General features: G+C 38.5%; 2 protein-coding genes across 2 annotated transcripts; both read left to right on the forward strand.

Moving 5' to 3' along the window:
* The first annotated feature begins 7,333 nt into the window (after window positions 1-7,333).
* On the forward strand, window positions 7,334-8,767 carry LOC127846223 (uncharacterized). Its single transcript, XM_052377393.1, has 3 exons — window positions 7,334-7,561; window positions 8,165-8,389; window positions 8,672-8,767. The coding sequence occupies exons 1-3, from the start codon at window positions 7,334-7,336 to the stop codon at window positions 8,765-8,767; spliced, it is 549 nt and encodes a 182-aa protein (XP_052233353.1).
* Window positions 8,768-10,544: 1,777 nt separating this feature from the next.
* On the forward strand, window positions 10,545-11,348 carry LOC127846224 (uncharacterized protein DDB_G0271670-like). Its single transcript, XM_052377394.1, has one exon. The coding sequence runs from the start codon at window positions 10,545-10,547 to the stop codon at window positions 11,346-11,348; it is 804 nt and encodes a 267-aa protein (XP_052233354.1).
* Window positions 11,349-24,624: the final 13,276 nt, after the last annotated feature.

The following is a 24,624-nucleotide window of genomic DNA, read 5'->3' on the forward strand; positions in this document are numbered from 1 at the left end:
TTATTATCAAGCGAAAACAGCAAAACATGAATCTTTTCGAACTGTTTTTACCCTTGTATTCATCACTTGAAACACTTGAAACACATGTTTTCACCTTTTCAGCTAGGTAAATAAAATAAAGTTCAAAAATTGCAAATTTGTAAAATATTAAAGCAAAAAATAAACGTCACAAATTTTACAAGTTTGCAATTTTCATTTAACGATGCTATAAGAGCGATGTATCGAGCTTTTTGAGCTGTCATTGAGTTGTATTGTTTGCTATTTGTTTACTTCTTTTTAATGTTTAACTTTAAACAGATGCGAAATATCTCAAAACAAACGATTTTTCCCTTTCCTTTGTATGTCTTTACATAGCAAGTTCAAATTTTAAAAATTTGCAATTTTCTAATTTTGATAGGAAAACAACAAAACTGTTCGAACTGTTCTTACCATTGTACTCATCACTTGAAACACATATTTTCACCGTTTTAGTTATGTTAATAAAATAAAGTTCAATAATTGCAAATTTGTAAAATTTGAATCGTTTTACTCAAAAAATAAACGTCACAAATATGCAAGTTTAACAAATTTGCATTTTTCGTTTTACGATACTATAAAAGCGATGTATCAAGCTTTTCGAGCTGTCATTGAGTTGTATTCATTGCTACACACAAAATAATCATATTTGTATTGTTCCAGAAATGAAAATTTTAAAAAAGTTTAAAAATTTCAAATTTGTAAATACTTCTTTTTAATGTTGATATTTAACTTTATTCAGATGCAAAATCTCTCCAAATAAACGATTTTCCCCCGCCAGAGCAAGTTGAAATTTTACAAATTTGCAATTTTCTAATTATGATGCGATATTTTAACAGCCAAACATGAATCTTTTCGAACTGTTCTTATCATTGTATTCATCACTTGATAAACATGTTATCACCGTGTCAGTTAGGTAAATAAAATAAAGTTCAAAAAATGCAAATTTGAAAAATATGAACTTTCCTTTTGAATAAAATAAACGTCACAAATATGCAAAGTTTAAATATTACAAAATCGTTTTACGATCATATTCTAGCGATGTATCGAGCTTTTCGAACTGTCATTGAGTTGTATTCATTGCTACACACAAAATAATCATATTTGTATTTGTTTACTTCTTTGTAATGTTAAACTTTATTCAGATGCGAAATATCTCACGATTTTCCCCCACCAAAATAGAAAGTTCTAATTTTACAAATTTGCAATTTTCTAATTATGATGCGAAAACAGCAAAACATGAATCTATTCGAACTGTTCTTACCGTTTCACCACTTGAAACACCTGTTTTCACCGTTTCAGTTGTGTTAATAACATAAAGTTCAAAAATTACAAATTTGTAAAATATGAACTTTCCTTACGCAAAAAATAAACGTCACAAATATGCAAATTTCAAAAAATAAATCAAAAATTGCAAATTTGTAAAATTTGAACTTTACTTCTTTTTGATGTTTAACTTTATTCAGATGCGAAATCTCTCAACATTAACGATTTTTCCCCGCCAAAGAAAAGGCAAGTTCAAATTTTACAGATTTGCAATTTTCTAATTATGATGCGAAAACAGAAAAACATGAATCGTTTCGAACTGTTCTTACCGTTGTATTCATCACTTGAAACACATGTTTTCACCGTTTCAGTTATGTAAATAAAATAAAGTTCAAAAGTTGCAAATTTGTAAAATATGAACTTTCCTTACGCAAAAATAAACGTCAAAAATATGCAAAATTCAAATATAACAAAATCGTTTTACGATGCTATACTAGCGATGTATCTAGCTTTTCGAGCTGTCATTGAGTTGTATATACATGCTACACACAAAATAATCATATTTGTATTTGTTTACTTCTTTGTAATGTTAAACTTTATTCAGATGCGAAATATCTCACGATTTTCCCCCACCAAAATAGAAAGTTCTAATTTTACAAATTTGCAATTTTCTAATTATGATGCGAAAACAGCAAAACATGAATCTATTCGAACTGTTCTTACCGTTTCACCACTTGAAACACCTGTTTTCACCGTTTCAGTTGTGTTAATAACATAAAGTTCAAAAATTACAAATTTGTAAAATATGAACTTTCCTTACGCAAAAAATAAACGTCACAAATATGCAAATTTAAAAAAATAAATCAAAAATTGCAAATTTGTAAAATTTGAACTTTACTTCTTTTTGATGTTTAGGCCACGACTTTTTTTTTTATTGGTTTACAAAAATAATTTTGAAAATGGTCCATCGGGCGGTCGAAAAAAAAAAAAAAAAAAACATTGGAAAAATAAGTTAATACTAATAACATCAGAACAAAGACATCATATCTTTTATAACCTTAACACAGAGACGAAAAATCTAATTATGCAATGAAACACATCTATATCTTCAAATGAAATGAGTCACCTAAAAGCACCTTTTGTAACATCAGGCAATTTTAAACACTCCATTAAATGACATGCGTTCTTCTCCCATTAAAACGAAAAACTGCGCTTCATTTCCGTAATTCGATGTGTACCATTACGCAATGCGATGCCCGTTGCATAAATCTTATATAAGATAAACTACTCATACACAAAGTATGTGTTTGCTCTTATTGGACTTATGACATCGTCCATGAAAAAAATCGAGGTAGATCGATCCCCGCGTCGTCGCGGTAATGTTTGTTAAAGTTGTTGTTGTCATGAAAACTCGTTGATTTACAACGCAACACGTCTTTATTAAACTGACGCGAATTAATACAATCATATTTGTCAACTTGGCTTTTGCTTTATTTTGATAATTTAATTCAAAGTTTAATGTTAGCAAGTGTTTTTACTGGAATTGTAAACAAGGAGCCAGTTAAAGTCTTCCGAAAATGTGCAGTCTGTGTGAATTGACAGTTTGACGTCATCAAAGGAAAGCCGCTTGCTGTCTGAAGCAATAAAGCGACAAATTTCGCGCCGACAAAATTGGCTTCCTTTGTCTAGCAATCAACATGCCGAACCAATCGTGCGTTTGTTTCTCAATTGCAATCCTCCAATTTAATAATAGCACGTGCATAGCTCCGCCTTCGAATCTTTTGCAGAGAACGGAGGCGGAGTTTAACGGTTAATTGAGCTAGTATTTTTAATACGCAAGTTGAGTTCCGATTTGCCGAAATTACTCGGCCCTAAGCATTAAAACGACAAATACATTTATCAATGATTTTCCGAGATATACCGATTTGTTCCGATTTCCAAACTTTCTGTACAGTTCCTATAAACTATGGCGGACGTGTTTACAAAATTCCTAAACACATATATCGTAAATAATGGCAGTGTTTTATTGGATTATTTATACTAATTATCAAATTGCAAGGTAATACTTTTTATCTACTATAATATCGGGTATGTTTAATATAATAAACATGTTAAACAATATAGTTGCGTCACAGACTCGGAAATAAATTTTGATGCGGTCGACATTTTACTGACGCTGATTTTCCTATTGTCTGTAATTAAATAAATTTTGAGAAGTGCCCATAAAAGGACTGGTACATACTGTGTCACATTGAAAAATATCCCGATCTCTGTAATATATGTGAACCAATCGTTGATTGTACTTACTTGATTTTATTCGCAACCGTACTCAAACCGGATCGGTTTTTTTTCTCGTTTCGCTCGTTTTTCAGTGCGGTCGGGAATAAAATATATAAAAAAAAAAGACGATTTTCCGATTTTATTTTTTTTCCCATTTTCCAAAAATTAGGGTCGGCGGTTTTGTAAACCAAGAAATATAAAAGTCGTGGCCTTAACTTTATTCAGATGCGAAATCTCTCAACATTAACGATTTTTCCCCGCCAAAGAAAAGGCAAGTTCAAATTTTACAGATTTGCAATTTTCTAATTATGATGCGAAAACAGAAAAACTTGAATCGTTTCGAACTGTTCTTATCGTTGTATTCATCACTTATAACACATGTTTTCACCGTTTCAGTTATGTAAATAAAATAAAGTTCAAAAGTTGCAAATTTGTAAAATATGAACTTTCCTTACGCAAAAATAAACGTCAAAAATATGCAAAATTCAAATATAACAAAATCGTTTTACGATGCTATACTAGCGATGTATCTAGCTTTTCGAGCTGTCATTGAGTTGTATATACATGCTACACACAAAATTATCATATTTGTATTTGTTTACTTCTTTTTAATGTTAAACTTTATTCAGATGCGATATATCTAAAAAAAAAAACGATTTTCCCCCACCAAAATATTTTACAAATATTTTACAAATTTGCAATTTACTAATTATGAAGCGGAAACAGCAAAGCATGAACTTTTACGAACTGTTTTTACCATTGTACTCATCACTTGAAACACATAATTTAACCGTTTCAGTATTGTAAATGAAATAAAGTTCAAATATTGCAAATTTGTAAAATTTGAACTTTCCTTGTTTTTAATATTAAACTTAATTCAGATGCGAAATCTCTCAAAATAAAAGATTTTCCCCCGCCAAAGACATAGCAAGTTCAAAATTTACAAATTTGCAATTTTCTAATTATGATGCGAAAACAGCAAAACATTAATCTTTTCGAACTCTTCTTACCGTTTTATTCATCACTTGAAACACATGTTTTCACCCTGTCATTTATGTAAATGAAATAAAGTTCAAAAATTGCAAATTTGTAAAACTTGAACTTTCCTTACGCTAAAAAAACGTCACAAGTATTTGTAGAGTTCAAATTTTACAAATTTGCAATTTTCGTTTTACGATACTATAAGAGCGAGGTATCGAGCTTTTTGAGCTGTCATTGAGTTGTATTCATTTCTACAAACACAATAATCATATTTGTGCAGTCCCAGAAATGCTTATTTCAAAAAGTTCAAAAATTGCAAATTTGTAAAATTTGAACTTTATGTCTTTTTGATATTTAAATTTATTCAGATGCGAAATTTTTCAACATTATCGATTTTCCCCCGCCAAAGCAAGTTCAAATTTGCCATTTTCTAGTTATGATGCGAAAACAGCAAAACATGAATCATTTCGAACTGTTCTTACCATTGTACTCATCTCTTGAAACACAAAGTTTACCGTTTCAGTAAATGTAAATAAAATAAAGTTCAAAAATTGCAAATATGTCAAATTTGAAATTTGTTCGTTTTTGAATGTAAAAAAACGCAAAAAATAAATGTCGGAAATATGTGAAAAAAAGTTCAAATTTTACATATTTGTAATTTTTGTTTTTCGATGCTTTAAGAGCGATGTATTCATTGCTGCACAAAAAATAATCATATTTGTACAGTCCCAGAAATGGAAATTAAAAAAGTTCAAAAATTGCAAATTTGTAAAATTTGAACTTTCCTTCTTATTTTTGTTAAACTTAATTCAGATGCGAAATATCTCAATATAAATGATTTTTCCCTTCCAAAGAGTTCAAATGATGTTCAAATTTCAAATTTTACAAAATGGCAATTTTCAATTTATGCTTCCAAAACAGCAAAACATGAATCTTCTCGAATCTTCTTACAGTTGTATTTATCGCTTGAAACACATGTTTTCACCGTTCCAGATACGCAACTAAACAATGTTTAAAAATTGCAAATTTGTAATATTTGACTTTTGCTTCTCTTTGATGATATTATGATGCGAAAACAGCAAAGCATAAATCTTTTCAAACTGTTCTTACCGTTGAACTCATCGCTTGAAAAGAGTGTTTTCACTGTTCCAAATACGCAAATAAACAAAGTTCAAAAATTGCAAATTTGTAAAATTTGAACTTAGCTTCTTTTTGATGATATTATGATGCGAAAAACAGCAAAGCATGAATGTTTTCAAACCGTTCTTACCGTTGTACTCTTCGCTTGAAACACATGTTTTCACTGTTCCTAATACGCAAATAAACAAAGTTCAAAAACTGCAAAATTGAACATAAGATTCTTTTTGATGATATTATGATGCGAAATCAGCAAAGCATTAATCCTTTCAAACTGTTCTTACCGTTGTACTTATCGCTTGAAACACTTGCTTTCACCTTTCCAGATGCGCAAATAAACAAAGTTCAAAAATTGCAAATTTGTAAAATGTGAACTTCTCTTGATATTATGATACAAAAACAGCAAAGTTTAATACAACATTTTTATAAGAATGTTTCAGCCGAGATGAGATGCCGTTTAATGGATAAAAATTGCCAGACAATTAGTGAAGCTGTGGAGGTGGTTGAGCGTTATGAAGAGGTGTTGGGACGTCCGGGGCAAGGTGTAGGAGCGCAGATTAGGGGTGTTACAAATACAAGCAGCAGAGAGAGATCTTTTGAAACCAACTCGGTACATGAGGGAACTTATGATCAGTTTACCAGTGCCATTAAGCGTATTGAGCAACGATTGGACAAACTTGAATCTACCATGGGAGGCAGAATCTCTGGAAGATCGTGCTACAGATGTGGTTCTACAAACCATTTCATCAGAGAATGTCCGATAAAAGACAACAGACGAGGACTGTAGCAGGAAAACTTCAGACCGTCACGTCAATAGGTCCTGATGCGACGGTTCAAGTGAAAAATCGACCTAAACAAATAGAGGTGCCATGCAGACCAGATGAAAAGGCATTGCGGGTTGGTCACTGAAGCGATCTGATAAAAACGAAAGCCAATGGTGTCTATATTGAAGGATTAATAGACGGAACTGCGGTAACCTTGCTATTAGATAGTGGAGCAACAACCACTTTAATATCTAAAGAAACCTTGAGGAAAGAAGACAGACGATTTGCGTGAGCATAATCGTACAGTTTGTGCCGTAGACGGCACACCTTTAAACGGTCAAGGTTCTGTAGAGTTGAAGTTGAAGGTCGGGAGTTTCACGATTGCAATTGACGCCACCGTTTGCGATATACCAAATATTCAAAGAATTCTGGGACAAGATTTTATGGCAAACCACATTAAATCCTGGGACATTCAAAATCATAAACTTCACACACTGGATGGTAATACGATAGATTGTGTTACAGAAGGGACTGGGCTGAGTGCATGCAGGGTGCTCGTGAAAGAGAAGGTTGAAATACCACCTAGGAGCTTTCAGATGTTACCTGTAGAAATAAAAGGCTTTGTGCCAGAGGTAGTGTTTGTTATGGGATTCAAGGCTTGCAGGACATAAGTTGTCGAGTTGTTGCAGGCATTGTTGAAACTCAGGGAGAAGATGTGTCCGTGTGTGTTGTGAACGATTTTGATGAAACAGTTAGTTTGGAAGCAGGATATCTTGTTGGCGAGTGTTTCCCAGTTGAGGACCCCATAATTTCTAAAGAATTTCAAACAGTCAAAAGTGACACGGGTGTGCAGTCTGAAGAGGTCATTTTAGCAGAACATGTAAAAAAAGATGTTTGACGACGGTGTTGAATATTTGGATCCCGAACAGAAAAACAAGTTTGCAAAATCATTGTATAAGTACCAAGATGTGTTTGCAAAGTCGTCCGACGATCTCGGGTGCACAAACGTCGTGAAACACAAGATAAACACTGAAAGTGCTAACTCCATAGTGCTAGACGACAGCCATATGGAAATAGAGAAGTGGAACGGGCTGAAGTTGAGAAGATGCTTCAAAAGGGTATTATTGAACCGTCAAACAGTCCATGGTCTTCGCCAATAGTACTGGTGTCCAAAAAGGATGGCTCCACAAGGTTTTGCATGGATTATCGAAAACTTAACGATGTGGCAGTCAAGGACGCCTACCCTATTCCCAGGATAGATGACTGCTTAGATGCACTCTCTGGATCAAAATGGTTTTGCTCAATGGATCTTTGTTCAGGGTTTTGGGATGAGAAGGACAAACTTAAGACAGCTTTTTCAACGAGTCATGGCTTGTACCACTTCAAAGTTATGCCGTTTGGACTTGTAAATGCTCCCTCTACTTTCGAACGTGTTATGGAGGATGTTTTGCGTGGTCTACAGTAGGTAGAGTCATTGCTGTATATGGATGACATCATAACCCCTGGTCAAACAGTCGATGAAAGCTTGACACGGCTTGAAAACGTTTTCGAACGGTTAAGAAAGGCTCATCTCAAACTGAATCCTTCTTTCGAAAATCAGTGTCTTTTCTGGGTCATATTGTATTCGCAGAAGGTGTTAAAACAGACCCTGAAAACGTCAAAACAATTAAAGAATGGCCAGTCCCAGAGTCAAGTAAGGAGGTTCGGAGCTTTGATTACAGGTTCGGAGCTTTGAGGTTCGGAGCTTTGATTACAGAAGATTCGTAAAGGGATTTGCTGACATTGCCAAACCACTTCACAAATTGTGTGTGAAAAATTCGAAATTTATTTGGAATCAGATGTGCCAAGAAGCTTTTGATTTCCTCAAAGAGATGCTTACATCAGCACCGGTGCTAGCGTACCCTCAACTGGGTTCTCAGTTCATTCTAGACACAGATGCTTCAGATGTAGGTATTTGAGCCGTTTTGTCTCAAGTTCAAGACGAGCATGAAAGAGTTATTGCTTACATGAGCAAAACAATGAATGTGCATGAGCGGTCTTGTTGCGTAACAAGGAAGGAACTTCTGGCAGTTGTAACCGCTCTAAAACATTTCCACAGCTACTTATATGGACAGAAAATACTTGTCAGGACTGACAACGCAGCGTGAGCTGGTTAAGATCGTTAAAAGCACCAACTGGACAAGTCACACGATGGCTTCAAGAACTCAATACATATGATTTAACAGTAGAACATAGAGCCGGAACAAGCCACAAAAATGCCGATGCTTTGTCCAGAAGACCATGCAAGTCATGCGAGCACCAACAAGATAATCAAGAAGCGATGATAGATAAAGCTGAATCGACTGATAAAATAATTAGGTCCGTTACAAGAAGTTACGTGGCTGCACAGTCAACAGAACTTAAGATATCTCATTGATGGTTGGGCACATGCAGACATCGCTTACAGACAACTGAGTGACAGTGCAATAGGTGTAATTAAGCTTGCAAAAGATGGAAATGAAACCAGACCAGAATAGAAAGACATTTCAGATTCAAAAGCTGAAATAAAAACTTTGTGGAGACAGTGGGATCGCCTAGTAATTGTTGGAGGGTTGCTGTTTCGGAAGTACGCGGAAAACAATCGTGACATTTTACACCAGCTGGTAACTCCGGCTGATCGACGTGATGTTGTTTTGAAATTGCATCATGATGTTGCCAGTGGCAGTCATCTTGGGGTGGAAAAGACTCTGTACAAAATCAGAAAAGCATTCTATTGGCCTGGTATGGCAGATAATGTGAAAGATTATTGTTCAACATGTGATGTGTGTGCAGTTAACAAGCTTTCACGAAAGTCAAACAAAGCACCACTTGGTTGTTATTTAGTTGGCGAACCAATGGAGCGTGTGCAAATGGACATACTCGGACCACTTCCAGTTACAGATAATGGCAATCGCTACATACTTGTTATCATCGATTGGTTCACCAAATGGACAGAATGTATCGCTATATCTGATTTAGAGTCGCAAAAGCGTTTTTGGATAATTTTGTATGTCGGTTTGGAACTGCCCTACAGGTGTACACAGATCAAGGCCGTAGTTTTGAATCTAAACTTCTTGAAGACCTTTGTGATTTCCTTGGGATTCAAAAGACGCACTCCACTTCACGACCTCAGGCAAATGGACTGGTTGAAAGATTTAACAGAACACTTCTTGCTATGCTGCGGTCATATTGTCAAGACGAACCAGCCTGTTGGGACGTCTATCTGCAACAAGTATGTACGGCATATCGCTCTTCACCTCAAAGTAGCACATCCGTCACGCCTAACAAGATGGTATTTGGCAAGGATATTCGTCTTTCGTTGCAAGCAGTAGTAGGTGTACCAGAAGAGTACACACCGGAAACAAGTGTAGATGGCTATGTTGTCTGCTGAAAAAGAAAATTAAAGGTTGTCATGATATTGCAAGAAGTCACCTGAAGGTTGCAGCTCTATATCAAAAGAAGCACTATGACAGCAATGTAAAGAAGAAGAAGTTTTTCCCAGATCAGGTTGTGTGGTTGCATGATCCATCAAGAAAAGTTGGTATAAGCACCAAACAAGCTGTGAAATGGAAAGGACCATTTCTTGTCAGAAGGATGATAGACGATCTCGTTTGCAAAGTAAAGCAGTCGTCAAGAAAGGCTCCAAAAGCATATCATGTTGACAGATTATTTCCTTATACAGGGACTTGCATTCCAAGTTGGATAAAGAAGGTCCAGCTGCAAAATTTAATGGAAAATAATTAACATTGTGAACACAACTGACTTGAACTGTTTATACCGTTAATGTATGAATAAACTTTTTTACAAATGTGTTAAACTTTTAACTATGGTGGAGACCCTGTGCGTCTGGTATCGATATGTGTCTGTCTATCAAACTATTTACAAATTAATATGTTGTATACAAAAAAAGTCTGTGCATGGATTGTCAAAGACAAATTTAACATTTTAAATATTGTTACATTGGATTGTTGATTACCATGTGTCTATTGTTCAAGTCGGTATTTCAGGGAAAAATGCTGGTTGTGTGACAGGATGTCACTTAATGTCCACCTGATCTCTTCAGCCCATTGACGACTTTCTGTGATGTGCGCTTTGTGTGAGGGGAAAGAGAACGTTTACACCCGTATAGCGGATCTGGAATCCCATGTGAAGAAAGTCCACCGAGAGGTAACAATGAGCAAGGACCAGTTTACCAGGGCGAATGGGTTTTACTTTGCCAAGTATCCTGAGGACTACGCTAAAGTAGTTGACAACATCAACCCTTACGACTCCAAGGCGGCCTATGAAGCGAGGAAAGCCATGAGAAGTTGGAGCGATACATTTTCGGACAAGCAAGCTAGGGGAGATCAATGGACGGCCGGTTGGAGGAAAGGATTGGAGATTTTAAGAGGTATGGCGAAGAAGAGGGAATCCAGGGAGCGGAGCGTGTCGCGAGACAAGAGGACCTTGGTTGAGAAATCCGCAAGAACTGAAAGACAAGTGGTACGGGAAGATAGCAGTTCGGTTGCTCAGTTGGAACAAGGCACAAGCTCGAAAGTAGCAGCTGAAGAAGACAGGCCAAAAGAAACTGAAAAGGGACTAAAACGTAGGAGGAAAGAGTCGGAAGGGGATCAAAACTTTGATCACAGGGACAACATAGAGTTGGGTGAAGAAGCCGTTTCGGAGAGAAATATGGGCGCAGATCGAGACAGGGTTGTTTCTCCAAGTGGTGAGATATCTTCCTCCTCCTCCTCCTCCTCCTCCTCATCTTCCTCTTCAGCGTCGTCCTGCTGCTCATCCGTGCTGGGTTCAAGCAGCAGCTTAAAAGGACAGAGCCTTCCGGATTCTGAAGAAGGGCTGTATGCCCATGTGTCCGTCTGCGAAAAGGGACTGGTCATTGGTCAATGAATTCTCAATGGAAGCAAACAACCAACAGCAATCTGTTGGCCGCCAGCAAATTGGAAGAAGATGACCCCTGATCAGAAACTCATGGCCCATGAGTATGTGGCCATCTTTCTTGAGCGTGTGGAGAGCACCAACTTCCCAACCTTGTCCAGGAGAGCCCTTTTGGACAAGTACAACTTCATGTCCCTCGAAGCTGAGGGTAAGCCGACAGTGGAAGAAGGAGAGGCAGAGAAGATGGACTCAAAAATTAGGTATTATAACTTTAATTACCTCAAGGCCATCGTAAATGGGGAAGTGGAGGAGAGTCGCGTGGCAGAGGGTATTGTTTGGGGACTTGAACTTGCTGATAGGTGGAAGGACACAGATATTATCGCTGAAAAACTGGATGAGGCAAACATTAAAATACGTGTGGGTGCATAAGAGTTGTCTGATGTGTGTTATTTGCAGACTGAGAATAGTTACATTGTTTTTCAATTGTTCATTTTGCTATGCAATTTGTCTGATGTGTGTTATTTGCAGACTGAGAATAGTTACATTGTTTTTCAATTGTTCATGTTGCTATGCAATTTGTCTGATGTGTGTTATTTGCAGACTGAGAATAGTTACATTATTTTTCAATTGTTCAGGTTGCTATGCAATCTGTATGATCTCGTTGCATAAATGTTAAAAGTGCTCATTTGTTATTTTATTGGAGATAATCCAGGAGGATTATTTTAATAAAGTGGGGGGAAGTGTAATATAATGGACTACAAGTAATCCTAAGCAAAACTAATAATAAGGTTTCATAACATGTTTCATTATCTAGGATATGGGCAAAGACCTACTCACCGAATGTTGACAGATTCTGACAGTTCGTTGAATTACATGACATATGCATGTTGAACAGTTTACTGAGGTTTCATGCATATATCATTTTATCTACATCTTAATCCTTATAATCCTTAAATGTTACTCACAACTTTAGTTATTAAAGGGGCCTTTTCACAGATTTTGGCATATTTTGAAGTTTGTCATCAAATGCTTTATATTGATAAATGTAAACATTGGATCTTAAAAGCTCCAGTAAAAAATCAAGAATAAAATTAAAAAAACAAAAAAAAGTAGCCGGTACCAGGGCTCGAACCAGTGACCCCCGGAGTCCTGGAGTAAGTCTTAAGTAAAAACGCATTAACCATCTCGGCTATTCCGCCGGGTATACACAATGTAAGTATTTTATACCTTATATAAGCAATCTTCGTAGTTTCATAAATTTAAACGACAACAACAGAACTCTCCAAATTATTCAATCGTTTCGCGTTGCAACGCTTTGTAATTTTTAGGTTTTCAAATCGTCAAAAGATACATATAATGGCTATATTGGACAATAGTAAATATTCAGTAATTCTGTATCCTCACAAATATCATAACTAAAACGAAAATTTGCGAATCTGAAACATTTTTTTTCAATTTTGTCAATTTACTAAACCGTGAAAAGATCCCTTTTATTGTAATTCCATAAAGAATAACACTTCCTTGTCACTCATAAACAGTGTCGACCATGCTTGTGACGTCATAAAAAGATATTTGTGATTTTAGCAAAAGACTGTGCCATATAGTTAAAGGTTACAGTAAACTATGTTTTATTGTGTTAATGTTAACGATTTGCTACTGTTTTATATCAAGTTATTGTTATTAGATTGATAAGCATAGATATAACATTTGGAACTATTTCCTGATGTGCGGAAGCGTTTTGAAAAGTTCATTTGGCGCGCATATTTGATTGGATGACAGCGATTCAAGCATTCTGATTGGTCGGAGCTGTCGCATAACCGTTTACGGAGTCTGAGGAATTGTATCAAGGGGCATCCATATAAAAGACGCGCCGCAAACGACTTAGGACACATTCAACTTTTCGGCCACACAACATCCAAAATTATTTAAACTTTTAAAACCTTTAATAATAATAATAACAAGAAAGAACTGGGATGTCGGACAAAATGTAACTATATTATATTCTTATACATTTGTTGTTTCATGTTGGTATAATTGTGAGAAGTATAAATAAATTAAGTCTCACTGTTTTCATCTCTTTATTATTGAAGACATCTATTCACAGACTAATAACATTTTAATAAACTAATAACTACCTGGTTGATAGAAAGGAAACAGTATTTATCGACGGCACGAAACCGTTACATTGGTGTCAGAATTGGGGATGTAAAATATACTTTTAGCATCTCAGAACTTTTTCGTCACCACGGGGAAAACAGCAAGGGACAGAAACGGGAACGGCCTGACGAAAACGGGAACGGCCTGACGAAAACGGGAACGACCTGACGAAAACGGGAACGGCCTGACGAAAACGGGAACGGCCTGACGAAAACGGGAACGGCCTGACGAAACGGGAACGGCCTGACGGGAACGGAAACGGCCTGACGAAAACGGGAACTTCTTTACCAGAACGGAACAGCTGCACAAGAACGGAAACGGCTGCCATAGAGCGGGAACGGTTGCAATAGAACGGTAACGGCTGCACCAGAACGGAACGGCTGCATAAGAACGGGAACGGCTGCAATAGAACGGAAACGGCTGCACTAGAACGGAACGTCTGCACCAGAACGGAACGGCAGGGACGTTAAAAGACAGAAACAGAAGTAGATGATCGTTTCCTAACTGCTTGTTGTGTAATTGTGTAAATTTATATGATTTATGTTTTATTGTGAATAATAAAGTGCAAATTTTCAAGTTCTTTTTCTTTGTGCCATTACCTTCACATTAGTCGTACAATGGCTGACAACAATGACCAGTCCGACTCCGAGGTTGACTTCAATGTGAACGAGAACGGAAGAGGCGAAGGTCAAGAGTACCAAGAGGGCCAATTTGACGAGGCATATGGTGGCTTTTACAGACGTGGACCGCGTCCAAACATTAAACCAGACCCTTATTCCGGAGATGAAGATTAGGGACCAGTACATCGCATACTTCGAAGATTGTGCAGAGCTTGCACAATGGAACGAAAAGGAGAAGTTACTATACCTTGCTACATCTCTTAAACAGCAGGCTCGCATGCATTACAGTTCGTTACCTGTTGCAGAGAAACGGTCTTGTAAACTCCTGACAAACAGATTAGAAAGAGGTTAAGAAGCAAAAGACAACAGAACAGATGGCTTTCAAAGATGCAAAACAGAATGAGGGGAAAAACAGAAACAATTGCTGCTTTTGGGGATGAAATACGACTACTGTCTCAGAAAGCCTATTCAACACTAGATCAAGAGGCCCAAGAAATGCTTGCATTACAACATTTTTATAAGAATGTTTCAGCCGAGATGAGATGCCGTTTAATGGATAAAATTGCCAGACAATTAGTGAAGCTGTGGAGGTGGTTGAGCGTTATGAAGAGGTGTTGGGACGTCCGGGGCAAGGTGTAGGAGCGCAGATTAGGGGTGTTACAAATACAAGCAGCAGAGAGAGATCTTTTGAAACCAACCCGGTACATGAGGGAACTTATGTTTACCAGTGCCATTAAGCGTATTGAGCAACGATTGGACGAACTTGAATCTACCATGGGAGGCAGAATCTCTGGAAGATCGTGCTACAGATGTGGTTCTACAAACCATTTCATCAGAGAATGTCCGATAAAAGACAACAGACGAGGACTGTAGCAGGAAAACTTCAGACCGTCACGTCAATAGGTCGTGATGCGACGGTTCAAGTGAAAAATCGACCGAAACAAATAGAGGTGCCATGCAGACCAGATGAAAAGGCATTGCGGGTTGGTCACTGCAGCGATCTGATGAAAACGAAAGACAATTGTTTGATTAATAGACGGAACTGCGGTAACCTTGCTATTAGATAGTGGAGCAACAACCACTTTAATATCTAAAGACACCCTTGAGGCTATAGGAAAGAAGACAGATGATTTGCGTGAGCATAATCGTACAGTTCGTGCCGTAGACGGCACACCTTTAAACGTTCAAGGTTCTGTAGAGTTGATGTGTCGGGAGTTTCACGACTGCAATTGACGCCACCGTTTGCGATATACCAAATATTCAAGGAATTCTGGGACAAGATTTTATGGCAAACCACATTAAATCCTGGGACATTCAAAATCATAAACTTCACACACTGGATGGAAACAGTTAGTTTGGAAGCAGGATATCTTGTTGGCGAGTGTTTCCCAGTTGAGGACCCCATAATTTCTAAACAATTTCAAACAGATACGTGCGCGACAGTCAAAAGTGACACGGGTGTGCAGTCTGAAGAGGTCATTTTGCCAGAACATGTGAAAAAGATGTTTGACGACGGTGTTGAATATTTGGATCCCGAACAGAAAAACAAGTTTGCAAAATTGTTGTATAAGTACCAAGATGTGTTTGCAAAGTCGTCCGACGATCTCGGGTGCACAAACGTCGTGAAACACAAGATAAACACTGGACGTGCTAACCCCATCAGGCAGCAACCTAGACGACAGACATATTGAAAAAGAGAAGTGGAACGAGAAGATGCTTCAAAAGGGTGATTATAGAACCGTCAAACAGTCCATGGTCTTCGCCAATAGTACTGGTGTCCAAAAAGGTTTTGCGTGGATTATCGAAAACTTAACGATGTGGCAGTCAAGGACGCCTTCCCTATTCACAGGGTAGATGACTGCTTAGATGCACTCTCTGGATCAAAATGGTTTAGCTCAATGGATCTTTGTTCAGGGTTTTGGCAAGTGGAAATGGATGAGAAGGACAAACTTAAGACAGCTTTTTCAACGAGTCATGGCTTGTACCACTTCAAAGTTATGCCGTTTGGACTTGTTAATACAATGGATAGAGTCATTGCTGTATATCGATGACATCATATCCCCTGGTAAAACAGTCGATGAAAGCTTGACACGGCTTGAAAACGTTTTCGAACGGTTAAGAAAGGCTCATCTCAAACTGAATCCTTCCAAATGCAAATTCTTTCGAAAATCAGTGTCTTTTCTGGGTCATATTGTATCCGCAGAAGGTGTTGAAACAGACCCTGAAAACGTCAAAACAATTAAAGAATGGCCAGTTCCAGAGTCAAGTAAGGAGGTTCGGAGCTTTCTTGGCCTAACATCGTATTACAAAAGATTCGTAAAGGGATTTGCTGACATTGCCAAACCACTTCACAAATTGTGTGTGAAAAATTCGAAATTTATTTGGAATCAGATGTGCCAAGAAGCTTTTGATTTACTCAAAGAGATGCTTACATCAGCACCGGTGCTAGCGTACCCTCAACTGGGTTCTCAGTTCAGATGTAGGTGTTGGAGCCGTTTTGTCTCAAGTTCAAGACGAGCATGAAAGAGTTATTGCTTACATGAGCAAAACAATGAATGTGCATGAGCGGTCTTAGTGCGTAACAAGGAAGGAACTTCTGGCAGTTGTAACCGCTCTAAAACATTTCCACAGCTACTTATATGGACAGAAAATACTTGTCAGGACTGACAACGCAACGTGAGCTGGTTAAGATCGTTAAAAGCACCAACTGGACAAGTCACACGATGGCTTCAAGAACTCAATACATATGATTTAACAGTAGAACATAGAGCCGGAACAAGCCACAAGAATGCCGATGCTTTGTCCAGAAGACCATGCAAGTCATGCGAGCACCAACAAGATAATCAAGAAGCGATGATAGATAAAGCTGAATCGACTGATAAAATAATTAGGTCCGTTACAAGAAGTAACGTGGCTGCACAGTCAACAGAACTTAAGATATCTCATTGATGGTTGGGCACATGCAGACATCGCTTACAGACAACTGAGTGACAGTGCAATAGGTGTAATTAAGCTTGCAAAAGATGGAAATGAAACCAGACCAGAATAGAAAGACATTTCAGATTCAAAAGCTGAAATAAAAACTTTGTGGAGACAGTGGGATCGCCTAGTAATTGTTGGAGGGTTGCTGTTTCGGAAGTACGCGGAAAACAATCGTGACATTTTACACCAGCTGGTAACTCCGGCTGATCGACGTGATGTTGTTTTGAAATTGCATCATGATGTTGCCAGTGGCAGTCATCTTGGGGTGGAAAAGACTCTGTACAAAATCAGAAAAGCATTCTATTGGCCTGGTATGGCAAATAATGTGAAAGATTATTGTTCAACATGTGATGTGTGTGCAGTTAACAAGCTTTCACGAAAGTCAAACAAAGCACCACTTGGTTGTTATTTAGTTGGCGAACCAATGGAGCGTGTGCAAATGGACATACTCGGACCACTTCCAGTTACAGATAATGGCAATCGCTACATACTTGTTATCATCGATTGGTTCACCAAATGGACAGAATGTATCGCTATATCTGATTTAGAGTCGAGAACTGTTGCAAAAGCGTTTTTGGATAATTTTGTATGTCGGTTTGGAACTGCCCTACAGGTGTACACAGATCAAGGCCGTAGTTTTGAATCTAAACTTCTTGAAGACCTTTGTGATTTCCTTGGGATTCAAAAGACGCACTCCACTTCACGACCTCAGGCAAATGGACTGGTTGAAAGATTTAACAGAACACTTCTTGCTATGCTGCGGTCATATTGTCAAGACGAACCAGCCTGTTGGGACGTCTATCTGCAACAAGTATGTACGTATGTATGTATCGCTCTTCACCTCAAAGTAGCACATCCGTCACGCCTAACAAGATGGTATTTGGCAAGGATATTCGTCTTTCGTTGCAAGCAGTAGTAGGTGTACCAGAAGAGGACACACCGGAAACAAGTGTAGATGGCTATGTTGTCTGCTGAAAAAGAAAATTAAAGGTTGTCATGATATTGCAAGAAGTCACCTGAAGGTTGAAGAAAAGTTGGTATAAGCACCAAACAAGCTGTGAAATGGAAAGGACCATTTCTTGTCACAAGGATGATAGACGATCTCGTTTGCAAAGTAAAGCAGTCGTCAAGAAAGGCTCCAAAAGCATATCATGTTGACAGATTATTTCCTTATACAGGGACTTGCATTCCAAGTTGGATAAAGAAGGTCCAGCTGCAAAATTTAATGGAAAATAATTAACATTGTGAACACAACTGACTTGAACTGTTTATACTGTTAATGTATGAATAAACTTTTTTACAAATGTGTTAAACTTTTAACTATGGTGGAGACCCTGTGCGTCTGGTATCGATATGTGTCTGTCTATCAAACTATTTACAAATTAATATGTTGTATACAAAAAAAAGTCTGTGCATGGATTGTCAAAGACAAATTTAACATTTTAAATATTGTTACATTGGATTGTTGGTTACCATGTGTCGGTATTTCAGGGAAAAATGCTGGTTGTGTGACAGGATGTCACTTAATGTCCACCTGATCTCTTCAGCCCATTGACGACTTTCTGTGATGTGCGCTTTGTGTGAGGGGAAAGAGAACGTTTACACCCGTATAGCGGATCTGGAATCCCATGTGAAGAAAGTCCACCGAGAGGTAACAATGAGCAAGGACCAGTTTACCAGGGCGAATGGGTTTTACTTTGCCAAGTATCCTGAGGACTACGCTAAAGTAGTTGACAATATCAACCCTTACGACTCCAAGGCGGCCTATGAAGCGAGGAAAGCCATGAGAAGTTGGAGCGATACATTTTCGGACAAGCAAGCTAGGGGAGATCAATGGACGGCCGGTTGGAGGAAAGGATTGGAGATTTTAAAAGGTATGGCGAAGAAGAGGGAATCCAGGGAGCGGAGCGTGTCGCGAGACAAGAGGACCTTGGTTGAGAAATCCGCAAGAACTGAAAGACAAGTGGTACGGGAAGATAGCAGTTCGGTTGCTCAGTTGGAACAAGGCACAAGCTCGAAAGTAGCAGCTGAAGAAGACAGGCCAAAAGAAACTGAAAAGGGACTAAAACGTAGGAGGAAAGAGTCGGAAGGGGATCAAAACTTTGATCACAGGGACAACATAGAGTTGGGTGAAGAAGCCGTTTCGGAAAGAAATATGGGCCCAGATCGAGACAGGGTTGTTTCTCCAAGTGGTGAGATATCTTCCTCCTCCTCCTCCTCCTCCTCCTCCTCCTCCTCCTCCTCCTCATCTTCCTCTTCAGCGTCGTCCTGCTGCTCATCCGTGCTGGGTTCAAGCAGCAGCTTAAAAGGACAGAGCCTTCCGGATTCTGAAGAAGGGCTGTATGCCCATGTGTCCGTCTGCGAAAAGGGACTGGTCATTGGTCAATGAATTCTCAATGGAAGCAAACAACCAACAGCAATCTGTTGGCCGCCAGCAAATTGGAAGAAGATGACCCCTGATCAGAAACTCATGGCCCATGAGTATGTGGCCATCTTTCTTGAGCGTGTGGAGAGCACCAACTTCCCAACCTTGTCCAGGAGAGCCCTTTTGGACAAGTACAACTTCATGTCCCTCGAAGCTGAGGGTAAGCCGACAGTGGAAGAAGGAGAGGCAGAGAAGATGGACTCAAAAATTAGGTATTATAACTTTAATTACCTCAAGGCCATCGTAAATGGGGAAGTGGAGGAGAGTCGCGTGGCAGAGGGTATTGTTTGGGGACTTGAACTTGCTGATAGGTGGAAGGACACAGATATTATCGCTGAAAAACTGGATGAGGCAAACATTAAAATACGTGTGGGTGCATAAGAGTTTTCTGATGTGTGTTATTTGCAGACTGAGAATAGTTACATTGTTTTTCAATTGTTCATGTTGCTATGCAATTTGTCTGATGTGTGTTATTTGCAGACTGAGAATAGTTACATTATTTTTCAATTGTTCAGGTTGCTATGCAATCTGTATGATCTCGTTGCATAAATGTTAAAAGTGCTCATTTGTTATTTTATTGGAGATAATCCAGGAGGATTATTTTAATAAAGTGGGGGGAAGTGTAATATAATGGACTACAAGTAATCCTAAGCAAAACTAATAATAAGGTTTCATAACATGTTTCATTATCTAGGATATGGGCAAAGACCTACTCACCGAATGTTGACAGATTCTGACAGTTCGTTGAATTACATGACATATGCATGTTGAACAGTTTACTGAGGTTTCATGCATATATCATTTTATCTACATCTTAATCCTTATAATCCTTAAATGTTACTCATAACTTTAGTTATTAAAGGGGCCTTTTCACAGATTTTGGCATATTTTGAAGTTTGTCATCAAATGCTTTATATTGATAAATGTAAACATTGGATCTTAAAAGCTCCAGTAAAAAATCAAGAATAAAATTAAAAAAACAAAAAAAAGTAGCCGGTACCAGGGCTCGAACCAGTGACCCCCGGAGTCCTGGAGTAAGTCTTAAGTAAAAACGCATTAACCATCTCGGCTATTCCGCCGGGTATACACAATGTAAGTATTTTATACCTTATATAAGCAATCTTCGTAGTTTCATAAATTTAAACGACAACAACAGAACTCTCCAAATTATTCAATCGTTTCGCGTTGCAACGCTTTGTAATTTTTAGGTTTTCAAATCGTCAAAGATACATATAATGGCTATATTGGACAATAGGTAATATTCAGTAATTCTGTATCCTCACAAATATCATAACTAAAACGAAAATTTGCGAATCTGAAACATTTTTTTTCAATTTTGTCAATTTACTAAACCGTGAAAAGATCCCTTTTATTGTAATTCCATAAAGAATAACACTTCCTTGTCACTCATAAACAGTGTCGACCATGCTTGTGACGTCATAAAAAGATATTTGTGATTTTAGCAAAAGACTGTGCCATATAGTTAAAGGTTACAGTAAACTATGTTTTATTGTGTTAATGTTAACGATTTGCTACTGTTTTATATCAAGTTATTGTTATTAGATTGATAAGCATAGATATAACATTTGGAACTATTTCCTGATGTGCGGAAGCGTTTTGAAGAGTTCATTTGGCGCGCATATTTGATTGGATGACAGCGATTCAAGCATTCTGATTGGTCGGAGCTGTCGCATAACCGTTTACGGAGTCTGAGGAATTGTATCAAGGGGCATCCATATAAAAGACGCGCCGCAGACGACTTAGGACACATTCAACTTTTCGGCCACACAACATCCAAAATTATTTAAACTTTTAAAACCTTTAATTATAATAATAACAAGAAAGAACTGGGATGTCGGACAAAATGTAACTATATTATATTCTTATACATTTGTTGTTTCATGTTGGTATAATTGTGAGAAGTATAAATAAATTAAGTCTCACTGTTTTCATCTCTTTATTATTGAAGACATCTATTCACAGACTAATAACATTTTAATAAACTAATAACTACCTGGTTGATAGAAAGGAAACAGTATTTATCGACGGCACGAAACCGTTACATTGGTGTCAGAATTGGGGATGTAAAATATACTTTTAGCATCTCAGAACTTTTTCGTCACCACGGGGAAAACAGCAAGGGACAGAAACGGGAACGGCCTGACGAAAACGGGAACGGCCTGACGAAAACGGGAACGACCTGACGAAAACGGGAACGGCCTGACGAAAACGGGAACGGCCTGACGAAAACGGGAACGGCCTGACGAAACGGGAACGGCCTGACGGGAACGGAAACGGCCTGACGAAAACGGGAACTTCTTTACCAGAACGGAACAGCTGCACAAGAACGGAAACGGCTGCCATAGAGCGGGAACGGTTGCAATAGAACGGTAACGGCTGCACCAGAACGGAACGGCTGCATAAGAACGGGAACGGCTGCAATAGAACGGAAACGGCTGCACTAGAACGGAACGTCTGCACCAGAACGGAACGGCAGGGACGTTAAAAGACAGAAACAGAAGTAGATGATCGTTTCCTAACTGCTTGTTGTGTAATTGTGTAAATTTATATGATTTATGTTTTATTGTGAATAATAAAGTGCAAATTTTCAAGTTCTTTTTCTTTGTGCCATTACCTTCACATTAGTCGTACAATGGCTGACAACAATGACCAGTCCGACTCCGAGGTTGACTTCAATGTGAACGAGAACGGAAGAGGCGAAGGTCAAGAGTACCAAGAGGGCCAATTTGACGAGGCATATGGTGGCTTTTACAGACGTGGACCGCGTCCAAACATTAAACCAGACCCTTATTCCGGAGATGAAGATTAGGGACCAGTACATCGCATACTTCGAAGATTGTGCAGAGCTTGCACAATGGAACGAAAAGGAGAAGTTACTATACCTTGCTACATCTCTTAAACAGCAGGCTCGCATGCATTACAGTTCGTTACCTGTTGCAGAGAAACGGTCTTGTAAACTCCTGACAAACAGATTAGAAAGAGGTTAAGAAGCAAAAGACAACAGAACAGATGGCTTTCAAAGATGCAAAACAGAATGAGGGGAAAAACAGAAACAATTGCTGCTTTTGGGGATGAAATACGACTACTGTCTCAGAAAGCCTATTCAACACTAGATCAAGAGGCCCAAGAAATGCTTGCATTACAACATTTTTATAAGAATGTTTCAGCCGAGATGAGATGCCGTTTAATGGATAAAATTGCCAGACAATTAGTGAAGCTGTGGAGGTGGTTGAGCGTTATGAAGAGGTGTTGGGACGTCCGGGGCAAGGTGTAGGAGCGCAGATTAGGGGTGTTACAAATACAAGCAGCAGAGAGAGATCTTTTGAAACCAACCCGGTACATGAGGGAACTTATGTTTACCAGTGCCATTAAGCGTATTGAGCAACGATTGGACGAACTTGAATCTACCATGGGAGGCAGAATCTCTGGAAGATCGTGCTACAGATGTGGTTCTACAAACCATTTCATCAGAGAATGTCCGATAAAAGACAACAGACGAGGACTGTAGCAGGAAAACTTCAGACCGTCACGTCAATAGGTCGTGATGCGACGGTTCAAGTGAAAAATCGACCGAAACAAATAGAGGTGCCATGCAGACCAGATGAAAAGGCATTGCGGGTTGGTCACTGCAGCGATCTGATGAAAACGAAAGACAATTGTTTGATTAATAGACGGAACTGCGGTAACCTTGCTATTAGATAGTGGAGCAACAACCACTTTAATATCTAAAGACACCCTTGAGGCTATAGGAAAGAAGACAGATGATTTGCGTGAGCATAATCGTACAGTTCGTGCCGTAGACGGCACACCTTTAAACGTTCAAGGTTCTGTAGAGTTGATGTGTCGGGAGTTTCACGACTGCAATTGACGCCACCGTTTGCGATATACCAAATATTCAAGGAATTCTGGGACAAGATTTTATGGCAAACCACATTAAATCCTGGGACATTCAAAATCATAAACTTCACACACTGGATGGAAACAGTTAGTTTGGAAGCAGGATATCTTGTTGGCGAGTGTTTCCCAGTTGAGGACCCCATAATTTCTAAACAATTTCAAACAGATACGTGCGCGACAGTCAAAAGTGACACGGGTGTGCAGTCTGAAGAGGTCATTTTGCCAGAACATGTGAAAAAGATGTTTGACGACGGTGTTGAATATTTGGATCCCGAACAGAAAAACAAGTTTGCAAAATTGTTGTATAAGTACCAAGATGTGTTTGCAAAGTCGTCCGACGATCTCGGGTGCACAAACGTCGTGAAACACAAGATAAACACTGGACGTGCTAACCCCATCAGGCAGCAACCTAGACGACAGACATATTGAAAAAGAGAAGTGGAACGAGAAGATGCTTCAAAAGGGTGATTATAGAACCGTCAAACAGTCCATGGTCTTCGCCAATAGTACTGGTGTCCAAAAAGGTTTTGCGTGGATTATCGAAAACTTAACGATGTGGCAGTCAAGGACGCCTACCCTATTCACAGGGTAGATGACTGCTTAGATGCACTCTCTGGATCAAAATGGTTTAGCTCAATGGATCTTTGTTCAGGGTTTTGGCAAGTGGAAATGGATGAGAAGGACAAACTTAAGACAGCTTTTTCAACGAGTCATGGCTTGTACCACTTCAAAGTTATGCCGTTTGGACTTGTTAATACAATGGATAGAGTCATTGCTGTATATCGATGACATCATAACCCCTGGTAAAACAGTCGATGAAAGCTTGACACGGCTTGAAAACGTTTTCGAACGGTTAAGAAAGGCTCATCTCAAACTGAATCCTTCCAAATGCAAATTCTTTCGAAAATCAGTGTCTTTTCTGGGTCATATTGTATCCGCAGAAGGTGTTGAAACAGACCCTGAAAACGTCAAAACAATTAAAGAATGGCCAGTTCCAGAGTCAAGTAAGGAGGTTCGGAGCTTTCTTGGCCTAACATCGTATTACAAAAGATTCGTAAAGGGATTTGCTGACATTGCCAAACCACTTCACAAATTGTGTGTGAAAAATTCGAAATTTATTTGGAATCAGATGTGCCAAGAAGCTTTTGATTTACTCAAAGAGATGCTTACATCAGCACCGGTGCTA

Source organism: Dreissena polymorpha, chromosome 9 (assembly GCF_020536995.1).
Source record: "Dreissena polymorpha isolate Duluth1 chromosome 9, UMN_Dpol_1.0, whole genome shotgun sequence".
In the NCBI taxonomy this organism is placed as follows: domain Eukaryota; kingdom Metazoa; phylum Mollusca; class Bivalvia; order Myida; family Dreissenidae; genus Dreissena; species Dreissena polymorpha.